General features: G+C 40.1%; 1 protein-coding gene across 1 annotated transcript in view; it reads right to left on the bottom strand.

Moving 5' to 3' along the window:
* sptbn1 (spectrin, beta, non-erythrocytic 1) overlaps window positions 1-25,160 on the bottom strand; it is a 244,542-nt gene that overhangs the window by 136,134 nt on the left and 83,248 nt on the right. The window contains exon 3 of the mRNA XM_078229863.1: window positions 18,856-19,049. Within this exon, the coding sequence (XP_078085989.1) occupies window positions 18,856-19,000 (145 nt within the window). The 5' untranslated portion in view covers window positions 19,001-19,049. The remainder of the gene's footprint in view (window positions 1-18,855; window positions 19,050-25,160) is intronic.

Below are 25,160 nucleotides of genomic sequence, written 5' to 3'. Positions count from 1 at the left end.
CCTGTTTAATGTCGTGAAAGAAGAATTCATGTAATGTTCTATAGTTACAGACAAGTCAAATAGCTTTTTACCCAAGGTCAGGCCTTATGACCTCAATGAAAGGCACAGCTTTAAAGAAACAAGAAAATTTAGTTAGAGACCTAACAGCAACCAAAGCACACAAGCCTACTGTCCATCACTTCCTATTACAGATTGTTTGGAAAGGTTAATATCTTAGCAATTAAGAGGACCATAGCAAAAGTCTGAAAACATAAGTCATTTGGTCTGGACTGAATTTAACCATCTCCTGTTAAAACATGCTCACACTACCAGCATATGTTGAAACACTGGAATATCTGAAGCAAGGTATGTCTGATGTTTGGTCCTCCTCTAATTTGGAACAGGTATTGCACTGAAACTGAGGTTCAGGTTTAGAGTAGAATATTAGGAGCAAGGAATTTACTTTGACCATTGAAAGTTTGATAAGAGGCTAAAGTTTCCAAACAAGTGATCTATTCAACTGCAAACGCATGCCAAAAATGTAAGATGCGTTGGGAAGGCCTGAAAGATGCTTTATAAATGTATGTCCATCTTTCCTTCCTTCTATGAGGCACCTACATGAGAGTTCTTTCATGATTGCAAAACTGTGAAGCGCACCACATGCCTTAACAACTTGCAATATGGTGCTGGATGCATATTCAAATTCAAAGTTGGGACATACGAGTTTGGATTTTACCACCAGGTTAAGTGGTGACTTATTACTTGGATATGTACAACAGTGAAATTCCAAATTGGTTGATACACATTTGGACCCTTGTTGTAAAGGTTTGGGTCAAACATCCACATCCCAGCATGTAAACAGAAAGCAATAGCAAAAATACTGGTGCAAGGAGCACCATCTTCTTTGAGAATTAAAAAGAAACTTTATGACTGGAAAGGGGACATTTTCGACATGGTTAACTTTTTTGTGGTTCAACATGAAAGTGAATCATAAATGGCTCATATAGCAGCACCTTATGAGCAAGGGGAAACCTTCTCTTTTAGAGTTCAGTTCCTTAACAGTCAGAATAATACTATGGCAGCTAAGAAAACAAGGGGTGCACATTAATACAGATGGGATCTTGGTTATATGCTGATATGAGGAACAGGGCGAGGAGACTTTCATTACAAAGTCCATTGTGTCATGAACAAGGCACTGAACTAAATGAAGTCAATATCTGTATATTAATGACCTGATTGCTAAAATGTGAAAATATCCACTTTACTCTAATCTCGTGTATCCCCATTGTCTTTACCTATTTATGCAATCTAAACTTCAATGTTGATTTAATTTCTGCCTCAACCACTAACGCTGAAAGTGACAACCTCAATGTGAAAATAAATTTCTCCTGCTCTAAATTTTAGATAATCTTGTACCTATGGCCCATTATTCTAGGCATTTTAGGTGCTGGAAACATCCACCATGCCCCATACTTGTATAATGTTAAACACTATCATATCACTATCGTTCTAGAGGTATTTCTTCATACCAAGCAATAATTATGTGGATCAGCAGCATTAATGATTGAAGCAGTTAACAACAGCAATTTGGGGAGTTGGGTGGGTTGGTTTGAGTGAAGATTTAGTAGGGGGAAGAGGTAACATCAGTGATTAAGGGATGAAACATGACGACAGCTGGTATATGCTGAAATGATGTCGGGAGAAGCACTTTTGTTCCATCCAGCTGTGTGTTTAGGTAAATATATTTTCAAATCTTAGCTTGTTTGTAGTCCTTTAAGGACCACCTGTCCATTCGCACACAAACCTCATTTTCTTGAGTACAGCCAACAACAGCTACCCATGTGTAAACCAATCTTGCAGTGGAAATGTCAAACAGGTGCTCAATTCCCTAATTGCATATACAGACGTCTATGGTCTATTTTAGATCAGTAACTCAAGAAAGCCACTCGGGAACAGGACAGTTTAGATCTAATACAAAGCAGTGAGGCATTGTTGAGTTGGAAAGAGAGGATGTCCTTAAGAGGGCTGGGACAGTATCCATTTCTTTAAAGTAGGGGCAGGCACGGCGGCACAGTGGTTGTTTGATTTGATTTATTATTGTCACATGTATTAGTATACAGTGAAAACTATTGTTTTTTGCACGCTAAACAGACAAAACATACCATACATAGGGAAGGAAAGGAGAGTGCACAGAATGCAGTGTTACAGTCATAGCTAGGTTGTAGGGAAAGATCAACTTAATGCGAGGTAGGTCCATTCAAAAGTCTGATGTTAGCAGAGAAGAAGCTGTTCTTGAGTCGGCTGGTATGTGTCCTCAGACTTTTTCCCAATGGAAGAAGGTGGAAGAGAGCATGTCCGGGGTGTCTGGGGTCCTTGATTATGCTGCCTGTTTTTCCAAGGCAGCTGGATGTGTAGACAGAGTCAATGGATGTGAGGCTGGTTTGAGTGATGGACTGGCTTCATTCACAACCCTTTTGTAGTTTATTGTGGTCTCGGACAGAGCAGGAGCCATACCAAGTGGTGATTCAACCAGAACTAATGCTTTCTATGGTGCATCTGTAAAAGTTGGCGAGAGTTGTAGCAGACATGCCAAATTTCTTTCGTCTCTTGAGAAAGTATTGGTGGGCTTTCTTAACTATAGCGTCCACATGAAGGGACCAAGACAGGTCGTTGGTGATCTGGATACCTAAAAACCTTAAGCTCTCGAACATTTCTACTTCTTTCCCATTGATGTAACAGGGACGTGCCCTCCATTACGATTCTTGAAGTCGATGACTCTCTCCTTTGCTTTGTTGACATTGAGGGAGAGATTATTGTCGTTGCACCAGTTCACCAGATTCACTATCACTTTCCTGTACTGTATCTCGTCATTGTTTGAGATCCACCCCACAACAGTGGTGTCATCAGCAAACTTGAAAATCGAGTTGGAGGGGAATTTAGCCATACAGTCAGAGGTGTATAAGGAGTGTAATAAGGGGCTGAGGACACAGCTTTCTGGAGCACCGCTGTTGAGGATGATCGTGGAGGTGGTGTTGTTGCCTCCTATCCTTACTGACTGCGGTCTGTGGGTTAGGAAGTTTAGGATCCAGTTGCAGAGGGAGGAACCGAGATCCTGGCACGGTTTGGAGATGAGTTTTGTAGAAATAATGGTGTAAAAGGCTGAGCTGTAGTCGAGGTGTCTTTGTTATCTAGCTGTTCCAGAATTGAGCGTAAAGCCAGGAAGATGGCATCTGCTGTGGACTTGTTGCGGTGATAGGCGAACTGTAGTGGATCCAGGCAGTCTGGGAGGCAGAAACTGATTTGTGCCATGACTAATGTTTCGAAGCACTTCATAATAATGGATGCCAGAACCAACAGACAATAGTCATTAAGGCATGCTACCTGGTTTAGCACTGCTGCCTCACAGAACCAGGGACCTGGGTTTAATTCCAACCTTGGGTGACTGTGTGGAGTTTGCACATTCTCCCCGTATCTGCATGGGTTTCCTCCCAAACTCCGAAAGATTTGTGGGTTAGGTTGATTAACTATGCTAAATTGCCCTCGTGTGTCTGGACGTTAGCAGGGTAAATTTGTGGTGTTACTGGGATATGGCCTGGGTGGAACTGTTGTCGTTGCAGGCTCAATGGGCTAAATAGCCTCCTTCTGCATTGTCTGATTCTATGAAGCAAGAAAGGTATGATAATATTCCTGGTGATATTCTATAGGCCTCCAAAGAGTGAGATGGAGGAGCGAATCTGCAAGGAAATCAGAGATGTTCAGGAACTATTCGAGTGGTGATATTGTGGTTTTTAATTATTCAAACATCGATTGGGATCATGTTAGAAAGGGGTAATGAATTTCTGAAATATGTTCAGGATAACACATTGCTGGATTTGGTGTTGAGAAATGAGATGGGCCAAGTGGACTAAGTGTCTGTCGAGAACATTAGAGTAAAATTGATCGTTCTATCACAAAGTTTAGGTTAGTAATGAGAAGAACAAGGAACAATCTAAAGTAGCCCTCTTCCAATTTAGAAGTTCTAACCTCAATGGACTGAGAAGGAATCTAACCAATGTACAACGCAACCAAGGACTGACAGGAAAAGCTGTAATGGAACAATGTGTGATCTTTAGAGTGCAGATGTTTCAGGGACAGGCAAGGTACATTCCAACACCTGGGAAAGATGGGAACAAAAGAGAGGGAAGTAGAATATAAAGTGAGACATAAAGAGTGCAGGATGCATGCCAGGTGAATTCCTCAAACAAGAACCAGGCCAAATACAATAAGTTGAGAGGGGAAGGAGGAGGAAAATGAGACTAGCAAATAGAAACAATGAGAATAGAATGGCAGTTAACATAAAAAGAATCCAAAAATGTTATATCAGGATGTCAATAGTAAGCAAGTATTAAGCAGCTTACTATTGATATGCTGGTCTAACAGTGGGATCTATTAGGGACAAAAATGGCAGGGAGCAGGGCAAGCTAGAACACCTAATGATCACTCTGTATTAGTATTTATATTGACAGAAGCAGAGATGATAAAGGCAATGGACGGGGTGAAAATTGTCATTCCAGTCTTTCCAATACATCCTACCTATGCGAAGAGCAGATTAGTCACATGGTTCAGATGGCTTGCATCCTAGGTTGCTAAGGGAAGCAGAGGTGAAGATAGCAGAAGGGCTTACCATATTTTTCCAATCTTCTCTAGATATTGAGACGGTGCCAGAGGATTGGAATGTGGCAAACATGACACTAAAGGCAGTCATCATATGTTGTTCAGTTTAACATCAGTGGTGGGTAAGGTTTTAGAACAATAATCAAATAAAATTACAGGTATATTGAAAGGAGAATTAGCACAGATTTGTAAAAGGCAGTTGTGGTTTCATCAATCAGTTGATTTTTTTTGATAAAGTTAACAGAGAAGACTGATGGAAGTAATTTGGTAAATATTGTGTACATGGATTTTAAGAAAGTATTTGACAAAAGGTTAACAAAATTGAGGCTCATGGAACAGAACAGCCAGGGTAAACTCAGATAAAAAAATTGACTTAAGGACAGAAAACAGCAAGTCATTGTTTTCTGTCCTTAAGCCAATTATTTCAGACTGGAGGATGATACAAAAAGTGTTGTTCCCCCAAGGGAGAGTGGCTTAGGACCATTATTTATGAAAAAATAAATGGCTTCCCATGTTCCTTATTTAATATCCAAAAATCTATCAATCTCTGATTGAATATATTCAAATATTGAACATCCGCAGCTCGAAGTTGAGAATTCTAAGGATTTACAACTCCACGTGAAGAAATTTCTCCTCATTGCAATTCTAAATGATTACTTCTTCATTCTGTGACTATGACCACTACTTCTAAACACTTCAGCCAGAGTGATCATCCTCCCCTGTCTAGCCCTTAAGAATTATATATGTTTCAATGAAATCATTCCGCACTCTCCTAAATGCTAGGGAATACATGCCAAGGCTACTCTCCTCATAGAGCCATCCACTCATCCCTGGAATCATTGTGATAGTTCCAAGGCTAGTATACCATTCCTTTGGTAGGGAGACCAAATTTGTACACTGTATCCAGGTGAGGTCTCTGAAAAGTTTTAACAAAATTGCAGTAAGACATTTTTACCTTGTATTCCAATCCTCTTATAATAAAACCATCATACCATTTGTTTTCCAAATTTCTTGCTGTACCACCTACATGTTAACTTGCTATGGTGTGTGTGTGAATCTGAGATCCCTTTTAAAAACCAACATTTCCCAGCCTCTTACCGAAAATATATTCTACTTTTCTATTTTTGTACCAAGGTGGATAACTTCACATTTTTCCACCTTACATTCCATCTACCATATTCTTGACGACTTATTTATCTGTTTAAATCACTTGGCAGCCTCTTTATGTCTTCTTCATATTTTACTAAAAAACTTTGTATTGATGGCAAACTTAGAAATGTAGACCTGGTCTCCTCCTTAACCAAGTTATTAATATAGATTCTAAGTAGTCGAAGTCAATCACTGATCCTTGATTTGATTTACTGTCACATGTACTGGTATACATGAAAAGTATTGTTTTTTGCGCACTATGCAGACAAAGCATACGTTCATCGAGAAGGAAAGGAGAGCAGAATGTAGTGTTACAGTCATAACCAGAATATAGAGAAAGATCCACTTAGTGCGAGGTAGGTCCATTCAAATGTTTGATGGCAACAGGGAAAAGGCTGTTCTTGAGTCAGTTGGTACATGTGCCGGTTGATTGGAAAACGGCTAATGTTACGCCGCTGTTTAAAAAAGGAAGGAGACAAAAGGCGGGTAACTATAGGCCGGTCAGCTTAACGTCTGTAGTAGGGAAAATGCTGGAATCCATTATTAAAGAGGAGATAGCAGGGCATCTGGATAGAAATGGTTCGATCAATCAGACGCAGCACGGATTCATGAGGGGAAAGTCGTGCTTGACGAACATGTTGGATTTTTATGAAGATGTGACTAGGGCGGTTGATGGAGGAGAACCGGTGGATGCGGTGTTTTTGGATTTCCAAAAGGCGTTTGATAAGGTGCCCCATAAAAGGCTGCTGAAGAAGATTAGGGCACACGGAGTTGGGGGTAGTGTGTTAAAGTGGATTGGGGACTGGCTATCCGACAGGAAGCAAAGAGTCGGAATAAATGGGTGTTTTTCCGGTTGGAGGAAGGTAACTAGTGGCGTGCCGCAGGGATCGGTACTCGGGCCGCAACTATTTACCATTTATATAGATGATCTGGAGGAGGGGACGGAGTGTAGGGTAACGAAGTTTGCAGACGACACAAAGATAAGTGGAAAAGTGAATCGTGTGAAGGACGGAGAAGATCTGCAGAGAGATTTGGACAGGCTGAGTGAGTGGGCGAGGATATGGCAAATGGAGTATAACGTTGATAAATGCGAGGTTATACACTTTAGAGGAAATAATAACAAATGGGATTACTATCTCAATGGAAACAAATTAAAACATGCTACCGTGCAAAGGGACCTGGGGGTCCTTGTGCATGAGACGCAAAAGCCCAGTCTGCAGGTACAACAGGTGATCAAGAAGGCAAATGGGATGTTGGCCTATATTGCGAGGGGGATAGAATATAAAAGCAGGGATGTCTTGATGCACCTGTACAGGGCATTGGTGAGGCCGCAGCTGGAATACTGTGTGCAGTATTGGTCCCCTTATATGAGGAAGGATATATTGGCATTGGAGGGAGTGCAGAGAAGGTTCACCAGGTTGATACCGGAGATGAGGGGTTTGGATTATGAGGAGAGGCTGAGGAGATTGGGTTTGTACTCGTTGGAGTTTAGAAGGATGAGGGGGGATCTTATGGAGACTTATAAGATAATGCGGGGGCTGGATAGGGTGGAGGCGGAGAGATTCTTTCCACTTAGTAAGGAAGTTAAAACTAGAGGACACAGCCTCAAGATAAAGGGGGGTCGGTTTAAGACAGAGTTGAGGAGGAACTTCTTCTCCCAGAGGGTGGTGAATCTCTGGAATTCTCTGCCCACTGAGGTGGTGGAGGCTACCTCGCTGAATATGTTTAAAGTGCGGATGGATGGATTCCTGATCGGTAAGGGAATTAAGGGTTATGGGGATCAGGCGGGTAAGTGGTACTGATCCACGTCAGATCAGCCATGATCTTATTGAATGGCGGGGCAGGCTCGAGGGGCTAGATGGCCTACTCCTGCTCCTATTTCTTATGTTCTTATGTCCTCAGACTTTTGTATCTTTTTCCTGACGGAAGGTGGTGGAACAGAGCATGTCTGGGGTGCGTGGGGTCTTTAATTGTGCTGGCTGCTTTTCCGAGGAAGTGTCCACTGGTTACAAGCTGCTACTCTTGTGCTTTTTGTGCATTAAGCAGTCTTCAATCTATGCTAATATTTACCCACATAATTCCACAAGCCCTAATTTTATGTAATAATCGCTTATTGAATGCTTTTAGAAAATCCAAATGCACACATCCATTCATTTCCCCCTTAGTCACCATACATGTCATAACCTTTAAAACTGAAAAAAATTTGGCAAAGATGGCTTCCCTTTCAAAAATCTGTATTGACTATCCATCTATTGCTTGCTTCCCTGTTATCACCTTTCCAATAATAAATTATAGTATTTTCCATACTGTTTACGTCTGGTAAACTATATTGAAGCTCCCCGTATTCCCTTTCCTTTTTTGAATATCAAGATTGTGTTTGCTATCTTCCATTACCTAGGGACTGTTCTTGAATCTAGGCAACTTTGGGGGGTCAAAACCAATGTACCCACTATCTCTGCAACCATCTCTTTTAAAACTACGATGCATTGGTCATCAGGTCCAAGGAATTTGTTGGCTTTTAGTCCCATTAATTTCATCAGCAGTGGTTCTTTACTAATATCCTTAAGTTTGAAGTCTCACAACACCACACCAGTTCAACGCCAACATCTCCACATCAATCTTAAGTTTGTCATTTTCACCACACCCTTATTTCCTTGCTGCTACTTTATTTTTTTTGCATCTTCTATGAAGGCCAATATAAAATATTTCTTTACTGTCTCTACCATTCTGTTATTGCTCCTGTCACAATTTCTCCTGCCACAGCCTCTAAGTGACTTACATTTACTCTTTCTAATCTCTTTTATTTTATATTCCTATAGAAGCTTTTACTATCTGCTTTTATATCTCTAGCTATTCAATCACTAACATTTCTGGTATATTCTTCGCCAAATTTTAAAATCCATCAAATTCTCAGGCTAGCTAATCATTTTGGGAGGATTATGAGCTTCTCCCTTTGATATCACACGTTCTATAATTTGTCTTGTTAGCCACTGTTTGACTACTTTTCCCTTGAGCTTTTTATCCTTAAGGCAATATATAATTGTTGTGAATTATGAATTCTTTAAATGTTTGCCATTACCTTTCCACCTTTGTATCTTTTAATCTAGTTTCTCAATCTACCTTACCCAAATTTTTCCACGTACCCATGTCATTTGCTTTGTTCAGATTGAAGAGCCTAGTTTCAGATGCAAATATATCATTTTAAAACTCAGTATAAAAGTCTATCATATTATGATCACTTTTATCCAATCTTTTTCCACTGCTAGATTATTAATTATCCCTATGCCAGATAATGGCACAGATGGAGGTTGTTCAGCCCATTGAGTCTATGTATAGAACGATCTAGTCTGTCCCATTCCCCCTTAAGTTTATTTCCCTTTAAGTTTCCGTCCAAATTCCTATTATTGATCATCGCTGTTTCCAGTGCCCTTTCAGGCAGCAAGTACTAGCTCATTACCATTGGCTGTGTAAAAAAAAATCCTCAGTCTCCAGATATTTGTTATCCAAAGTCTTAAAAATGTGTCCCCTAGTCCTTGTTCCATCAGCTAATAGGAACTGCTTTTCTTAGTCTGCCTTTTCTAATCCTGTCATATTCTAACATTCCTCTATCAAATCTCACTTATCCTCCTTTGCTCCAAACCACATCTGGAGTATTGTGTACAGGATTGGTCCCCTTATTTAAGCAAAGATGTAAATGCGTTATAAGCAGTTTAGAGATGGCTTACTAGACTATCAGGAATAGGTGGGTTGCCTTATGGAGGAAAGGTTGGAGAGTTTGTATCCACTAGAGTTTGGAAGAACAAGAGGCGACTTGATTGAAACCTTTAATGATCCCGAGAGGTATTGACCGGTTGGATGTGGAACAGATATTTCCTTTTTCGGAAAATCTAGAGCTAGGGGGTCACTGCTTAAAAAGGAGTCATTCATTTAAGACAGAGGTGAGATTTTTTTTCTCTGAGGGTCACGAGTCTCTGGAACTCTTCTTCAAATGTAGTGGAAGCAGAATCTTTGAATATTTTTAAAGTCAGAGCTAGATGGATTATTGATTAGCAGAGGGCTGAAAGATTATTGGGGGCAGGCAGGAACATGGGGTTGAGGCTACAATCAGATCAGCCATGATTTTATTGAATAACTGAGTAGGCTCATGGGGCTGAGTGGCCTACTCATCCTCCAAATTAATATGTTTGTATGTTCAATGGATAGCAAACTTCCCACTTGTAATGAGTATCCTTTGCTTTCGTGGCTGAATAAATCAGCTAGTATCTAAAAAATGGTTGCGTGGCTGAATTTCGAGGCTCATGAGACTTTCAAAAATCCCTGCAGCTTTTCCGAATCCACCTCTCACATCTCTTTGAAACTTGCATGTATACCAACATTTGTTTTTAGTCATTAATTTAACTGCACTATCAGCTTTAGAATATATTAAAAATTAATGGCAATTTCAAGATTGCTTTCAGCAAATAATCTGCCATCTGCTTCCACTGTGCAATTGGACACTTTGTTAAACATTTAAAGTGGAAGTGGCTACAATTAGAAGGTCTCAACTTGCATTTGCAATTCGTTAATTATTATAATTATTATTATTTCAGGCACACAGTTTAAAATAAAAAGTTCATAATTGGTGAAACAGAAAAATTAAAACACTTACCAATGGTCTATTTTCAGTGTTTCCTTCTTTATAAACTCACATTACCACCTGTCTCCTCTTGCATATTTCAAGAGCAGGTAAATTATTCAGCAAGCAAAGTTTTTGGTAATGGACCCAGCTCCTTTCTAAACTTATAGTGGCCAATCAGTAAGGATAGGCAACAAAACCTCCTCCATGATCATCCTCAACACCGGTGCCCCACAAGGCTGTGTTCTCAGCCCCCTACTATACTCCCTATACACCTATGACTGTGTGGCCAAATTCCCCTCCAATTCGATTTTCAAGTTTGCTGACGACACCACCGTAGTGGGTCGGATCTCAAACAATGATGAGACAGAATACAGGAATAAGATAGAGAATCTGGTGAACTAGCGTGGCAACAATGATCTCTCCTTCAATGTCAACAAAACGAAGGAGATTGTCATCGACTTCAGGAAGTGTAAAGGAGGACATGCCCTGTCTACATCAACGGAGACGAAGTACAAAGGGTCGAGAGCTTCAAATTTTTCGGTGTCCAGATCACCAGCAACCTGTCCTGGTCCCTCCATGCCGACACAATAGTTAAGAAAGCCCACCAACGCCTCTACTTTCTCAGAAGACTAAGAAAATTCGGCATGTCAGCTACGACTCTCACCAACTTTTACAGATGCACCATAGAAAGCATTCTTTCTGGTTGTATCAAGCTTGGTATGGCTCCTGCTCTGCCCAAGACAGCAAGGAACTACAAACGGTCACGAATGTAGCCCAATCCATCAGGCAAACCAGCCTCCCATCCATTGACTCTGTCTATACTTCCTGCTGCTCGACAAAGCAGCCAGCATAATTATAACCCCACACACCCCGGACATTCTCTCTTCCAGCTTCTTCCTTCGGGAAAAAGATACTAAAGTCTGAGGTCACGTACCAACCAACTCAAGAACAGCTTCTTCCCTGCTGCAATCAGACTTTTGAATGGACTTACCTTGCACTAAGTTGATCTTTCTCTACACCCTAGCTATGACTGTAACACTACATTTTGCACTCTCTCATTTCCTTCTCTGTGAACGGTATGCTTTGTCTGTATAGCGCGCAAGAAACAATACTTTTCACTATGTTAATACATGTGACAATAATAAATCAAATCAAAATCATTCGGACCAATACCAAAAGTGCCTTCTTGTAAGTTAAAGAAAGTGTTTGTTTTGTGCAGCATCTGATCATCCACAAGGTGTCACATAACACTTGTTATTACTCAATTACGCTTATATGCAGTCACTGCTGTCCTGTGCGTAAACAAATGAATAACCAGTGTTTTTGATGTTGCTGCTCACGAGAGGAGGATAAACCAGGAGTGTCAAGTGGATGATTAATCTTGGCCTCCTTCTGAAGGACCAGCATCAGTTTTGGCAGTCTTTAGACAATTCGATTTGTGCCACATATATCAAGGAAGAGCTGAACACATTGGATATACAAAGGCTATGTGTCCTGACAACATGTTCCACTGAATACTTCTGATCGAGAACTAGCTGTGCCCCACACCAAGCTGTTTCAGTACAGCTTCAACATAGACATCTATTGGAAAATGTAGAAAATTGGAAGGTACGTCATTGTCCACAAAATACCGTACAAATCCAATCTGGATTACTGCCTCATCGCCTAAAGTTTATTTAAGGGTCACATTAACACTGCAATGAAGTTACCGTGAAATTCCCCCTAGTCACCACAGTCCGACGCCTGTTTGGGTCAATGTACCTAACCAGCACGTCTTTCAGAATGTGGGAGGAAACCGGAGCACCCGGAGGAAACCCACGCAGGCACGGGGAGAATGTGCAAACTCCACACTGACAGAGACCCAAGCTGGGAATCGAACCCGGGTCTCTGGCGCTGTGAGGCAGCAGTGCTAACCACTGTGCCACCATGCCGCCCCAATCTACTGTCAATTATCAGCGAAGTGTTAGATGTTGTGCTATCAAGCGGCATTTACTCTGTTGCAACCTACTCACTGATACTCAGTTTCTATTTAAGCAAGGCTACTCAGCCCCAGACCTCTTTACAGCCTTGGCCCAAACAATGACATAAGAACTAAACCTCACTTGACATTAGGGCAATACTTGATCAAGTGTGGTATCTTGGAGCCCTAGCAAAATTGATGTCAATGAGAATTAAGGGGAAAACTCGCCACCAGTTGGAATCATATCTCGCACAAAGAAAATGCTTGTGGTTGTTAGGCCAATCATCTCAGCTCGAGGACATCAGTCCAGGACAATGTCCTAGGCCCAACCATCTTCAGTTGCTTCGTCAATGAACTTCTTCCCAACATAAAATCATTAGTTGGAATATTTGCTAATAATTGCAGAGTTTTCAGTAAGATTCACAACTTCTCAAAGACTGAAGCAGTATGTATCCGCATGCAGCAAGATCCAAAAAAAAAACCAATTCACGACTTAAGTGGCAAGTAACATTCGCATCACATAAGTGCCAGGCAATGGGCATTATTATGGGGAGGGTGAGTGAGAACTTTTGCAATCCCTGTTTCTTTCGGATAATTAGTATTTGAGAAGTAGTGTTCATAATTCACATGATTCTCTTGCTGTAGAAAACGTGTGTTGCAGGCCTGATGAAGACATCTTTACCCCTGAAGCATAGTTCAGGTAAATTTAAAAGTCATACACCAAAACTGTTTCAAGAATCTCTCAAAGGGGTGGACTTTCTGCAGGTCATGAAGTTAAGTTGCCTGCAGTCTGGTTAGCAGGAAGTCAGTTTGTTGTATTGGCGGACCTTGCCATGTTTCAACCTCTAGTTCTTTAAGGCATAGATGTTATTGCCATCTCTACTGCTGCCGCCTCTCTACTGACAGCACTTTGAAGATTAAAAGCAATAAACAAGGCTGCCCAGCCCTGCGACTCCTCACAATGGTAGTTCTACTTCCAAATATGGTGGTGGTCTTAGGTTGGATAACACTCATCCTGAGGGGGGGTTAACTCAATCACCTCCTTTGTTTCAACAAAGACCCATTGAATTCAGGAATGCCTCTTAATGATCTCAGGATAGTGTAGTGTAGTTAACAGCTTTTAGTCTGAAATGTGCCTTTGTCTCTGTTAGAGTGTGTTTGAATATGCAAGTCAGGTCATGTGACCTTCAGCAGATATCTTTGCAGCACATTGGCTTTTCTTTATAAAAATGGCCAAGTTCAAAGAGTTCATAAAATAAAGATTAGGAATATGGTATGTATTTACTGAGCATACCACCTACAAGAGGAAATGGGACCATCTCTCCATGATGTTCAATAACATTATCACTGAATCCACTACCATCCAACATCCCAGGGGTTATCACTGACCAGAAACTTTATTGAACCAACTATATAAATACTGTGGTTAAAGAGCAAAGTAAGAAGTCTCACAACACCAGGTTAAAGTCCAACAGGTTTATTTGGTAGCAAATACCATAATAAACCTGTTGGACTTTAACCTGGTGTTGTGAGACTTCTTACTGTGTTCACCCCAGTCCAACGCCGGCATCTCCACATCGTTAAAGAGCAGGTCAGAGGCTGGAAAATCTGAGATGAGCGACTCACCTCCTGACTCTCCAGTTTGTTCACTTTTTACAAAGCACAAGTCAGGAGTGTGATGAAATACTCTCCACTTGCCTGATTTGTGCAGCTCCAACAATGCTCAAGAATCTTGACACCATCCAGAACAAAGCAGTCCTTGGATTGGCACCCCATCCACCACCTTAAACACTGATGCACAGTGACAGCAGTGCAAAGCATCTATAAGATGCACTATAGCAACTCGCGAGGGCATCGGAGACATCTATCATCTCGATAAACAAAGGCAGCAGATGCAGAGGAACCACTACCTACAAGTTGCCCTCCATATCACACACTAACCCGATTTATTGCCTTTACTGTCCCTGGATCAAAATCTTGGCAATCCGAACCCAACAGCATTGAGTGTACCTACACAATATTGAATATAACGGTTCAAGAAGGTGGCTCACCTTCACCTTCTCAAGGGCAATGGGATGGACAAAAAAAATGTTGGCAATGTCAGCTACACTCACCCTATTAACATTCTAGTCTTCTTAAATTTAAAAATAAGCCAAGATTATTATTCTTTTTGATTATTTTCTACTCATACCAATTTAGTGATCTACACATATGGACCTCAAGTCTCTTTGGACGTTTTGCAGCATTTCCCTGTTGAGAAAGTATCCAGTTATATGCTTTTAATATTTGAAATGGAGACTTCGCATTGAAATCCATTTGCCATCATTTTGCTCATTTACTTAATCTATCAAGACTTCATAATATTATACTTCCATCTACACTGCTACAACGTTGCCTCATCTTTGAGTCATTGGCAAATTTGGAAACATGGCATTATATCCCATCATCTAGGTCATTACAAATAGTGAACAGTTGAGGTGCCAAAATAGATTCTTGTAAGATACCACTGACCACTTCTTGCCAATTACAATACCTGTCCATTAACCCTACTCTACATCTCTTCTGTTCAGCCAATTTCCTAATTTGGTCAATAACAGCAAAATACTGCGGATGCTCGCAATCTGAAATAAAAACAGAAAAATGCTGCACTAGATTGGACTAGAAAGGATGCAGAGGAGATTCACCAGGATGTTGCCTGGGCTGAAGCGTTTCAGCTATGCAAAGAGGCTGATTAGGCTGTTTTTTTTCCTTAAAGCAGAGAAGCCTGAGGGGAGGACCTGGTGGATGTGTATAAAATTATGAGGGACATAGATAGATAGGAAGAAACTTTTCCCCTTAGCAGAAGGGTCAATAATCAGAGGGCATAGATTTAAGGTAAGGGGTTGGAATTTAGAAGGGATTTGAGGAAAACCTTTTTCACCCAGAGGGTGGTGGGAATCTGGAACACTCTGCCTGAAAGGGTGGTGGAGGGTGGCAAGAACCTTTGCAACATTTCTGAAAATTCTGAAAGACGTGCTGGTTAGGTGCATTGACCCGAACAGATGCTGGACTGTGGCGACTAGGGGAATTTCACAATAACTTCATTGCAGTGTTAATGTAAGCGTTACTTGTGACTAAAAAATAAACTTTAACGTTTAAACATTTAAGTATTTAGATGAGCACTTGAAATTCCATAGCATGCAAGGCCACAGACCAAGTGCTGGAAAATAGGACTAGAATAGATGTACGCTTGATAGCTGGCACAGGTGGGCCAAAGGGCCTCTTTCTGTGCTGTAAAGCTCTATGACTATAACTCAGCATCTGTAGACAGAGAAACAGAGTTAATGTTTTGAGTCTGTATGACTCTTCTAAAGAGCTAAAGAGGGAGGAATGTGATAGATTTTATACTGTACAAGTAGTGGCTCAGCTGGAGCAAAGTAGAAGATAGTGGGAGCTGGGAGAGATTGCACAAAGATGTGTAGGGCATTAGACAAAGAATGTGTTAATGGCTGTGTGAAGTTCTGTAGAAGGTGCTGATGCTGCCATAAAAAGTTAGATAGCAGAATATATTACTGGGAGAACAAAAGTCATTGCTCAGTAAAAGCAAAACTTAACAAATGATAGGTGGCACAGTGGGTTGGTTGTGGGTTGCTTTGGACCAAAACATTTTTGGATTTTTTAGAAAAAGGGCTTAAGACGGAAGAGAAAGATCATCGTCTAAAGTTGTTGAATTCAATGTCGAGTCCAGTAGGGTGCCACTACCATCACCTTGTATTGTCCTTCACATTGCCATTAACACTTCCTCTGTCTTGTGCCCTACATATCTTTTTGTATGTCCCAACTCCCACTAATCACTGACCTTCTACTTTTCTCCACCTTTTCTTATCCAATATAAAATCTAAATTTCTCTCTTTAGCTCTGAAGAAGTCGTAAGGACTCAAAATGTTAACTCTATTTCTCTCTCCAAAGATGCTGTCAGACCTCCTGAGCTTTTCCAGCATTTTTCTATTTTTATTCCTAAAGATATTTTGCCAACAATTTTATGAGCTTCAACTTCAACTAACAGTCACTTATGAGGGTCTTCTAGATGTCCAAATGAAGTAGCTTCCAAAGACAATCGTCTGTCTGCTACTTTAATCAGCTCTTCAAAAACATTTAAGTTCATCAGATGTGATCCAACCTTTACAAATTCATGCTGATACTCTCTGATCAGCTGTAAAACTTTCAAGGTGTTCAGCAACATAAAAAAAATCTGCCGTACACGTCACAAAAAGATTAAGTACACAGGCCCTATATTTTTATTTGCAAGGCCACATACATATGGGGGCCGATTTGTGTGTGGTCTGCAGGGGAACTTTCAGGTTGCTGTACACATCTAAGAGGGAACATGTAACCTTACCATTAATTATAGAATCTAGCAATTTCCCAACAACAGATGCTAGGTTAATTGATCTGTAATTCTTTGGTTCTCCTCTGTCATCTTTCTTAAATAGTGGAGTGACAGGCACAATTTTCCAATCTAAAGGAACCGTTCCTGAATCAAGTGCAACTTGGAAGATTCTAGTTAAGACATCTGCGACACTCTCACCTATTTCTTCTAGTTGTGGGAATTGGTCCATCTTTAGTACCATTATTTTTTTCATTACTGTCAGTTTACTTACTTTAATTTTGGCGAGTCCCGGTCCCTGATCCAATATTAGTTTCTTGGATTTGTCGGCGTGCTCACCTCTTCCTCAATTAGCATATCCACCATTTCCTCAAGTTAAGCCCCTGACTACTCTCTTCCTGATGATATAATTATAAATTATTGAAGGGTTGATTTTGATATCCTTTTCAAGTTTCTTTTCATATTCCCTTTTTCCTGTTCTTCCCCGTTCATCAGGATTTGTCTTGTCTTTTTATTTCTTTATGTAATTACTTCTTGCTTTTCTTTCAGTTTAATGTTGTCTCATATCTCTTAGTTTTCCATGTTTTTTTTTTAAAGTAGAACTCTGGTCCTTTAAGGCCATTAACTAGTTTTATATCATGCTGAATTCTGTTTTGAACATCTCCCACAAATGTTTTCTCAATTATTCTGAGCATATATGAGATTAATTTTATCTTTATAGCTTTGCAGTGCTGAAAATGGGACACCGTCAGGGCTGTATCTGGGGAGAGAAAAATATACTGTTGCGAGGGTCAAACAGCTTCAATTCTGAAGAATGGAGCACGAAAGAGCAGAGGGAAATAGAGGAGGAGAGCAAAAGAGGAAAAAAAAGAGTAACAGAGAAAATAAAAAAAGCCAAAGAAAGCAAGCCTGGAGCTGCCTCATTGGAGCACCCTCCTTGAACCTCAAATTGCATCTCTTTGACCATCTACTAGCCATTTCAATCTGTCCTTCCCCAGGCTCACATCAGTTATTCTTATCAAAGACCTTCGCAAATAGGCATATGTTTCTCCAGATTAAAGGCCCTGTTGTCATCAGGTGCATATCTACGTAATCACCTGGAAGCCAGTGGAACTTCAAATATCACAACTGTCCAAATGCATACCATTTTGGGAGCCTGAATTCAATAACATATTGATGTGAGCTTGTAATGCCGGTTCCCTTACAAGCCAGGTCATTCATACTTAGGAATGAAGCCAACCTCAGGGCACCAGTGTGATAAAAGAACTTACAAAGTACAATAACACCTTGTCAGTGATTACAGGTCCCAAGTTAATTTGCCTCATGATAGCATACATTGCTATAATGCCCAGACCATTCTGGTTTACAGAAGCCAAAGTGGGCCATCAGCTAAAGGATCGCGGTAGAAACAGAAGACATAAGCATGTATGTTATTAAAGGTTATAAGATCCATTATACTGTTTCCAAAAGAAACTGAACAGATATCAATAAAAATTTATTCCAATCTTTTCAGAATTCAGAGTCAGAATCTTCAGATTTAATTCCCATCAATTCAGAAATAAAGAAACTCTTTCAGCCATGATACTGAATTATTAACCAAGTAACAATTATGTATTAGTATTCATTCCTTTTCACTATTTCACACTGCAGAACAGAGGTATTAACTCATGTAAAACTAATTTTTCAATAGTAAAAAGGAATTTGAGATGAACACTGCATTTTTACAGTAATGTGGCATAACATAATTTCCAAAGTCATTAACAGCACACATTATATAGGTGGGAAGGGAGTGTGGAGGAAGGATATATTTTTGAAAAAGAGCAGAGCTTCTAATCCTGATTACTATGCAAGTAGTCAAGCTAGAAGGTGAGCCTGTGTGTAAAGGACTGTATTGGTATCAGGTCTGGTGTGCCTTGAAGCTGAATAACCTTCAAGCAGTCACTCTCTTGCAGCACACAATGTACGTTCGCTTGGGTGAACATAATGTGTGCCAAGTACATAGTAAATGGTGTTCCAGAGATGAAAAAAGGGTCCAAATTGGCATAATTAGGAAGGAAACGATATAATGGATGTTCTTCAGTTCAGTAAGTTCAACCTGACCATAAGGGTTCTTTTGTAGATGTCACATACCTGCCAAGGCTTTAATACGGGATCTTTCAAACAGCCTGGCAGAGCTGTTTTCATTATCCCATTCTTCAACATCCCAACGATTGTTGACATCACTATACTGCTGCTGAATATCAATGTTGTCGTAGTCTGTTGCTATTGCTGTCATTGTTCCTCCTTAGCTGCTCCTCGTCATGAGCTGCCTTGCACAAAATGTTCTGGGGAAAAAAAAACAGAACAGCACTTCAGAACACAGTATTATTAAATATTATCTTGTAGAGACTGTAAATGCACATATAACTACACAAATCTCAAATTTCTATCTGGCTCAAGAGCAGATCAGCGCATAAATAGAAATATCATGGACCGCAGCAGTTGTGACTTGACTGAGAAAGGTGCACCAGAAAAAAATTACTCATGTCAAGATATTCAGTCTAGATTTTGTGCTCCAGCGCAATTGTCACCACTCAATGTGAAATGGAATGAAGCCACTGTAAATTCACAGAAAACATTAGAGCAAAAAAACCCCACTTAATCAGTGCAATATTTTAACTGTTTATTTAAGGAAAACTGATATTTAGTAAAGCTTGCAAAGCCTCCAATGTCATACATTCAAAAATATTACTTGTAATTGGGAATTGGGCTTCCCGCGTACAACACCTTTACTCAAGTGTTACACATGCTTAACAAGAATTTTCCTTTGTTCCACTATATGACTGCTGAACTCTTTTGCAAATGAAAGCGATTAACGGCTAATACACAAAAAAATAAAGCCACGTGCATCAAAAAAAACGAAAACATACCAGATTGAATAATTTAACTGGAACTATAATTGTGCATATAGAGGAAAGAAAAATATATACCCAAAGAAAATAAAAGAACGGTCAGTAGTGATGGTTCATGTAATGGGTTATTAACTCAGGCAGAAATTGTATCTAGACTACCAGGGGATTGAGGATTACCATGGAATTTACCAGTGGGAGATAGATATTGGACGGGATTTTACAGCCTCACGAATGTCAAAACCATAAAATCCCACCCAAGGTTAACGGACCTTCCCACACTCTGCCCCTCACTCTGATTCCTGTGACGAGCGGGCCAGTAAAAATCTGGCCATGTTTTCAGGTATGCTTCCTCTATAAAGGGGAAGAGTTTCCTCACAATTTGTTTGAAAACAAATGGCTGGTCAACTGATACAATAATAATGATGTGATAGTAACTGAAACATTTTTCTTGAATAAAAAAAGGATGGTTTCAAGATGGGTTGAATTTCAACCAAGCAAGAACCCTAAAATTAATGAGGGACATAATCAGCCTTTATAAGTAATTTAAACTAGATGGAGAAAGAAAAAGGGGTATCCCATACAAGCTGATACATTGTATGCCATGCAAGACTGAAATTTGAATACATTACAGCAACAAGCTAAAGGAAATTCACTAATTCAAGGAGAAATGTTGGATCCAGCTTCACGCCAGCTGTCAAACACCAAGGACACTACAAGGAGAAATATTTTACCGTTTAAATATCTGAGATATTTAAAGATATTGGAGACAATACACATCTCTTTAACTTGTGTTTAATGCTCCCTCCACCCACATTGTCTGTACCTTTAAGACCTGGCTGGCTGTAGGGATTCGCATTCTAATCAGTATTCTGTAACTTCATTTTGTGTCTCTGTGCACTGTTTGAGATCACATTTCCACTCCATCTGACGAAGGAGCAGCGCTCCGAAAGCTTATGGCATTTGCTACCAAATAAACCTGTTGGCCTTTAACCTGGTGTTGTGAGACTTCTTACTATATTTAAAGTACCCAGTGTTAGGAAGTCAGCTGATGTTACCACCAGACCAGTTAGATCCCAGGATAGAACCTGGTTCAATAGATCCTAATTTTTATTTAAAGAGAGAGTTTAGAGGGTAGACCAAGAGAGTCATAGGACTGCTCATGAACTTTAACCAAATAACAAATCATTAATTAAACAAGATTTAACTTTTAAACTCTACTCCTCCATCCCAGCTATACCATTAGAGACATGTATAGGATTGTAAGGATAACACAAGTTACTCTACTCAGTAAGCATACAGTCCATGTAAACCAATTGGCAAACTGTGGTCAGATACCACACTCTGAAACCAAATGACAGATGCCACCCAAAAGAACTTGTTGGATTTCTCATCAAATCCCCCTAGATGCTTGTCAAACTGTGAACCACTGATCTCACTGGAATTCTGCCTTCCAAACGAGGGTTTCCAAACTCTATTCTCGAAGAACACACTTTGAAATCTTCCCCTACACAACATACTCTTGCGAATACCTTCAAGGATCCACCTCCAGGTCTTCAACATCTCCTTTCAGTATTCCTCTGCCCTAGATTGCCATGTGCATTCAAGATTCCACACAATCTCTCCAGTACTCAGCCACACCAACAGAATACCACAGCTTCACAGGCTGCATCAAGGTGTAACCAACCTTAGGATCACCACGGATGTCTGGCTTCATGCAGCAGTCGTTTTAATTTAGAGCTGATTCTCTGCTCTTGCTTTAACTTCACCGAACAGGTCTGGATTCCTATTCTTGCTCCTTTGACTCATCTTCCTGGAACCTTCTCTTGTCCCCACCCCCTGGTTTCTGGGGCTTGCTTTCTGTCCCTGTGTATTGTCCTGCCTATTCTGGCAGTGCTTGTTGAATGCTCCTCGCCTCTGACTTACCTGGTTAAACTGAAAACTCAAGTACTTCTGCTTTTTAGTGTGAGCAACAGCTTAGCTTTTCTTTAAACCCTGTTTGCTTTCAATTGTAAATGCTCATTACCATGCAGACAAAGTTTAAAGTGAAACTAAAACCTAAAGACTTGTAGGCACCTTTGTTTAACATGAAACTAAACTGAAGTTTTAACCCTTTCATGGCATACAAACATAAAAACACAAATTAAGCTTACTTAAAATTATACCTTATTTCTAGTACCCATAATACAAATGTAAATCATTTAAACTATATCGACTTCCCAACAACAGCTAATAAAATATACTGTGTTCCATTTTATGACGACCTGTGGAAAATGTCTAGTTTTATGCAGACAAAATGTGAAAACATGAAGACTACATCAGTGAATTTCTGTACACTAAAAATAAATATGCAGATTAAAGACAGGATTGGTTAGTGCCTGATTGCTTCACAAAACATGCTGTCTAGGTTGGAGACTATATTGTAGCCTTAACTATAACTCATCTGCTCTGCCTTTCTATCTCTGTGTTGTAACACGCCCTTTCTCTCTCTCAACATGTCTTTATTTTTCTATGATTTCCTTTCTCTCAATGCACATGTCCTCATACTTGCCCTCCCTATCCTGCAAACAACCCCACCAGTCTCAGCACCCCCCGCACTCCACCTTGACTCCCTGCATTTCCTCCGTTAACGGTTTGCTGATTCAATCCTTTATTGTTTTGCACAATGGAATATAGCTGAAAAAGTCCAGGGGCATAAGACACACACACAGCAGAACTAGACAAATTAAAAAGGTTTACAGGGCTGAAGAGAGCAGGGGAGATACCATGAAATTGGCCCATACAGCTAAAAGAAACAGGTATGGCTACAGTGATGGGAGATATACATTTAAGACTATTAGCGTGGACTAGGCCAGGCCAATGTCTAAAAATTTTAAAGTACACCTAATTGCCATGAAAGTCTTACAGCTACCAGTTATATAAATGGTGTGGAACTCAGCTGCCAGGAGACTAGAATCTAAGGATATCATCTAGCAGCAAATAGCCCTTAATTGGACTCTGAAAAGCAACTATTTACATAAGAAAATTCTCATTATATATATTTACCGATGCAGTAAGAAAATTAGATATCAATATGAAAGTCCAACCAAAATAGTGACAAGGAAGATTTTTAATCTACTAGCCAGGTTCCTATGATGTAGAATACCATAAGTCAGCCAAAAGGACAAACTCTGGTCTGATGTCCATGTCTTACTGATTTTCCATCTCTCTTGTTTTGCTGCTGTGCCACTCACTATTGCTGCTTCACTCCCATTAACTGTTTCTGCTTTCTTTTCTGTCTGTCTTTCTCTTCTTTTGGATGAGAATGATTGGTGATAAGTTGAGGAGCAGCTCCACCAACAGCTTCAATCTACATGTGGGTTGGGGTGGACGGATAAAAACATGGCCATCAGAGATTCCATATCACCTGACCCAATTGTGTGTGTTCTTTCTCACCCTTCGCACTTCCCCTATCCCCTTACTTTCCACTCAGAACCCAAAGGTAGTTTTCATTGATTTATATTTATTTGGGTAAACATTAGAAATAAGGTATAGCTTTGGGTGGGTTTAATTTAATGTTTCTGTGTCGAGAAAAACCCTATAGTTAGATTCATGCTGGATAAAGGTATGCACGGGGGTTGGTTTCAATTACAACTGGGATTTTATTGTGCTTATAGGGGTTTACAGTGTACAGAATAAATATTGCTTACCAACTAGAGGTCCACTTCCTATAGAGAGAGAGAGAGAGAGAGAGAGCGAGCTTTTCGTTGTTCTTTAGTTTTAGCTGAAAACTAGGGTAGTTGGTGACAGGCAGCTAGAGAAGGAATATTTCTGTCAGCTTTGCTAGAAGAAAAGTCATACAATTGAGTAATGGTTAAGAAAGCCAGTGTTAGAAATCTAAAGGACAACTACTTGGGAAACTAGAGAAATGAAGGAGAGATTCCAAGAAGCCTGAGGCTAAAGGAACAAAGAGGGAGAACAGGTACTGTTCATTCAAGTCACAGAATTGAAAAGAAGCTGGTTGGCGAGAAGTCAAAAAGATATCTGAAGTGGTTCTCAAGGTTTGTGATATCTTACTACAGTTTGTGAGATGCCAATTGAAATGAAATTGTGGAGCAATTGGTGGCTGGATATCAGAATGTCTGTGTGTAAAACCAGTCAAGACAAAGAAATCCTAAAGGGGTTGGTGTAAAACCTGGATTAGATTTGCTGGTAGAAGTAGAGTGGAAGCTCTGTTCAAAAGAGTCGCTTGGAAAATGTGAAATGGATTTTTGAATGCAAACCGCTAAGTGAAAGTATTTTTCCAAGAGAAGACTTGAAAACATGTTTTCTGCGTGGAATTTGGAAACACTCGCATGACAATCATCTGGGGGGGGGGGGGGGGGGATTCAGAGGAGAAATCCACAGACACAAACTTGGATTCAGAGAGGAATGTGTATTTAACCATCGTCATCTCATGTGCTTAAAAGTGACTTTGTGGGCTCATGAGGTCATTGTAGCTTTAAATGTACCGTGTCGTCAGTGTTAATCTTAACACCTGTGTGTATTCGTCAAGCCAAGGAAGGAGCAAAGAAGTATTGTATTATAATCCATTTTTTCAAGTTTAACAAATGTTTTTTGTTGTTAAAACTAATTAGTGGTCCTGTGACTCTGTTCCTCCATGTTTGATTAAAAGGTACAAGTTACGGTTTTTTGAGCCAGGGTTCCACTCTGGGATCTTCCCATCTCGTTATAACGCCACCTGGGATCATTATTTCTCTGCCTATATCCCTCACTCCCATCATTTCATCTTCCTCTTCCCCCTTAGCTGGCTCATTTCCTGTATCTGCTCTTTTCTCTTGCTCCAGTAACTTACTCCATAGGTGCAAAGATGTCAGAGATATTCCCACCCGCAAACAATTTACTTCTTCTTTCCCAACTTATCAGTTTCTCTGAGACTGGCTGCTTATGAAATTCAAACTTCTAAAAATAGATGAAGTTAGTAAAGGCTGCCTGCCTTTCTCTCTGCTTCATTTGGCATTAGAAATTTGGATCTCTCACAAACGTGATTAACACTGACCTTTTTCTCACTGCGATAAACCAAAATCAGGATCGTATATTCTAAAAGCACCTACTGTGCTCACACAATGCAACACTTCTAATGTTGAAAATATCCAGTACATCACCACAATAGGAACAACAGGAGCTAGACCAATTATATATTAAATTCAGTACATGAAATCAATAACATACAATTTATCACTCTCTCATAGCATAGCGTACAATGGAGTCATAGTCAATTCCAGTCTTTAGGTCAAGCAGGATAGAGTCCATGGATGATGGGGAGAAAGAAGAGGAACAAAAGGGAAAAGAGAGAAAGACACAAATAACGGGGTGACAATAACAGTGATGACCTATTGTTATCAAACAAGCCCATAGGTAAGTTCAATCATATAACGGTGAAATCTGCATTCATGTCTTTATTATGTCAAACCTTATTTTCATAGAATCATAGAATCCCTACAGTGCAGAAGGAGGCCATTCGGCCCATCGAGTCTGCACCGACCACAATCCCACCCAGGCCCGACC

The sequence above is a fragment of the Mustelus asterias genome, chromosome 15, assembly GCF_964213995.1.
Source record: "Mustelus asterias chromosome 15, sMusAst1.hap1.1, whole genome shotgun sequence".
Classification (NCBI taxonomy): domain Eukaryota; kingdom Metazoa; phylum Chordata; class Chondrichthyes; order Carcharhiniformes; family Triakidae; genus Mustelus; species Mustelus asterias.
This window is presented reverse-complemented; position numbering and strand designations above follow the sequence as displayed.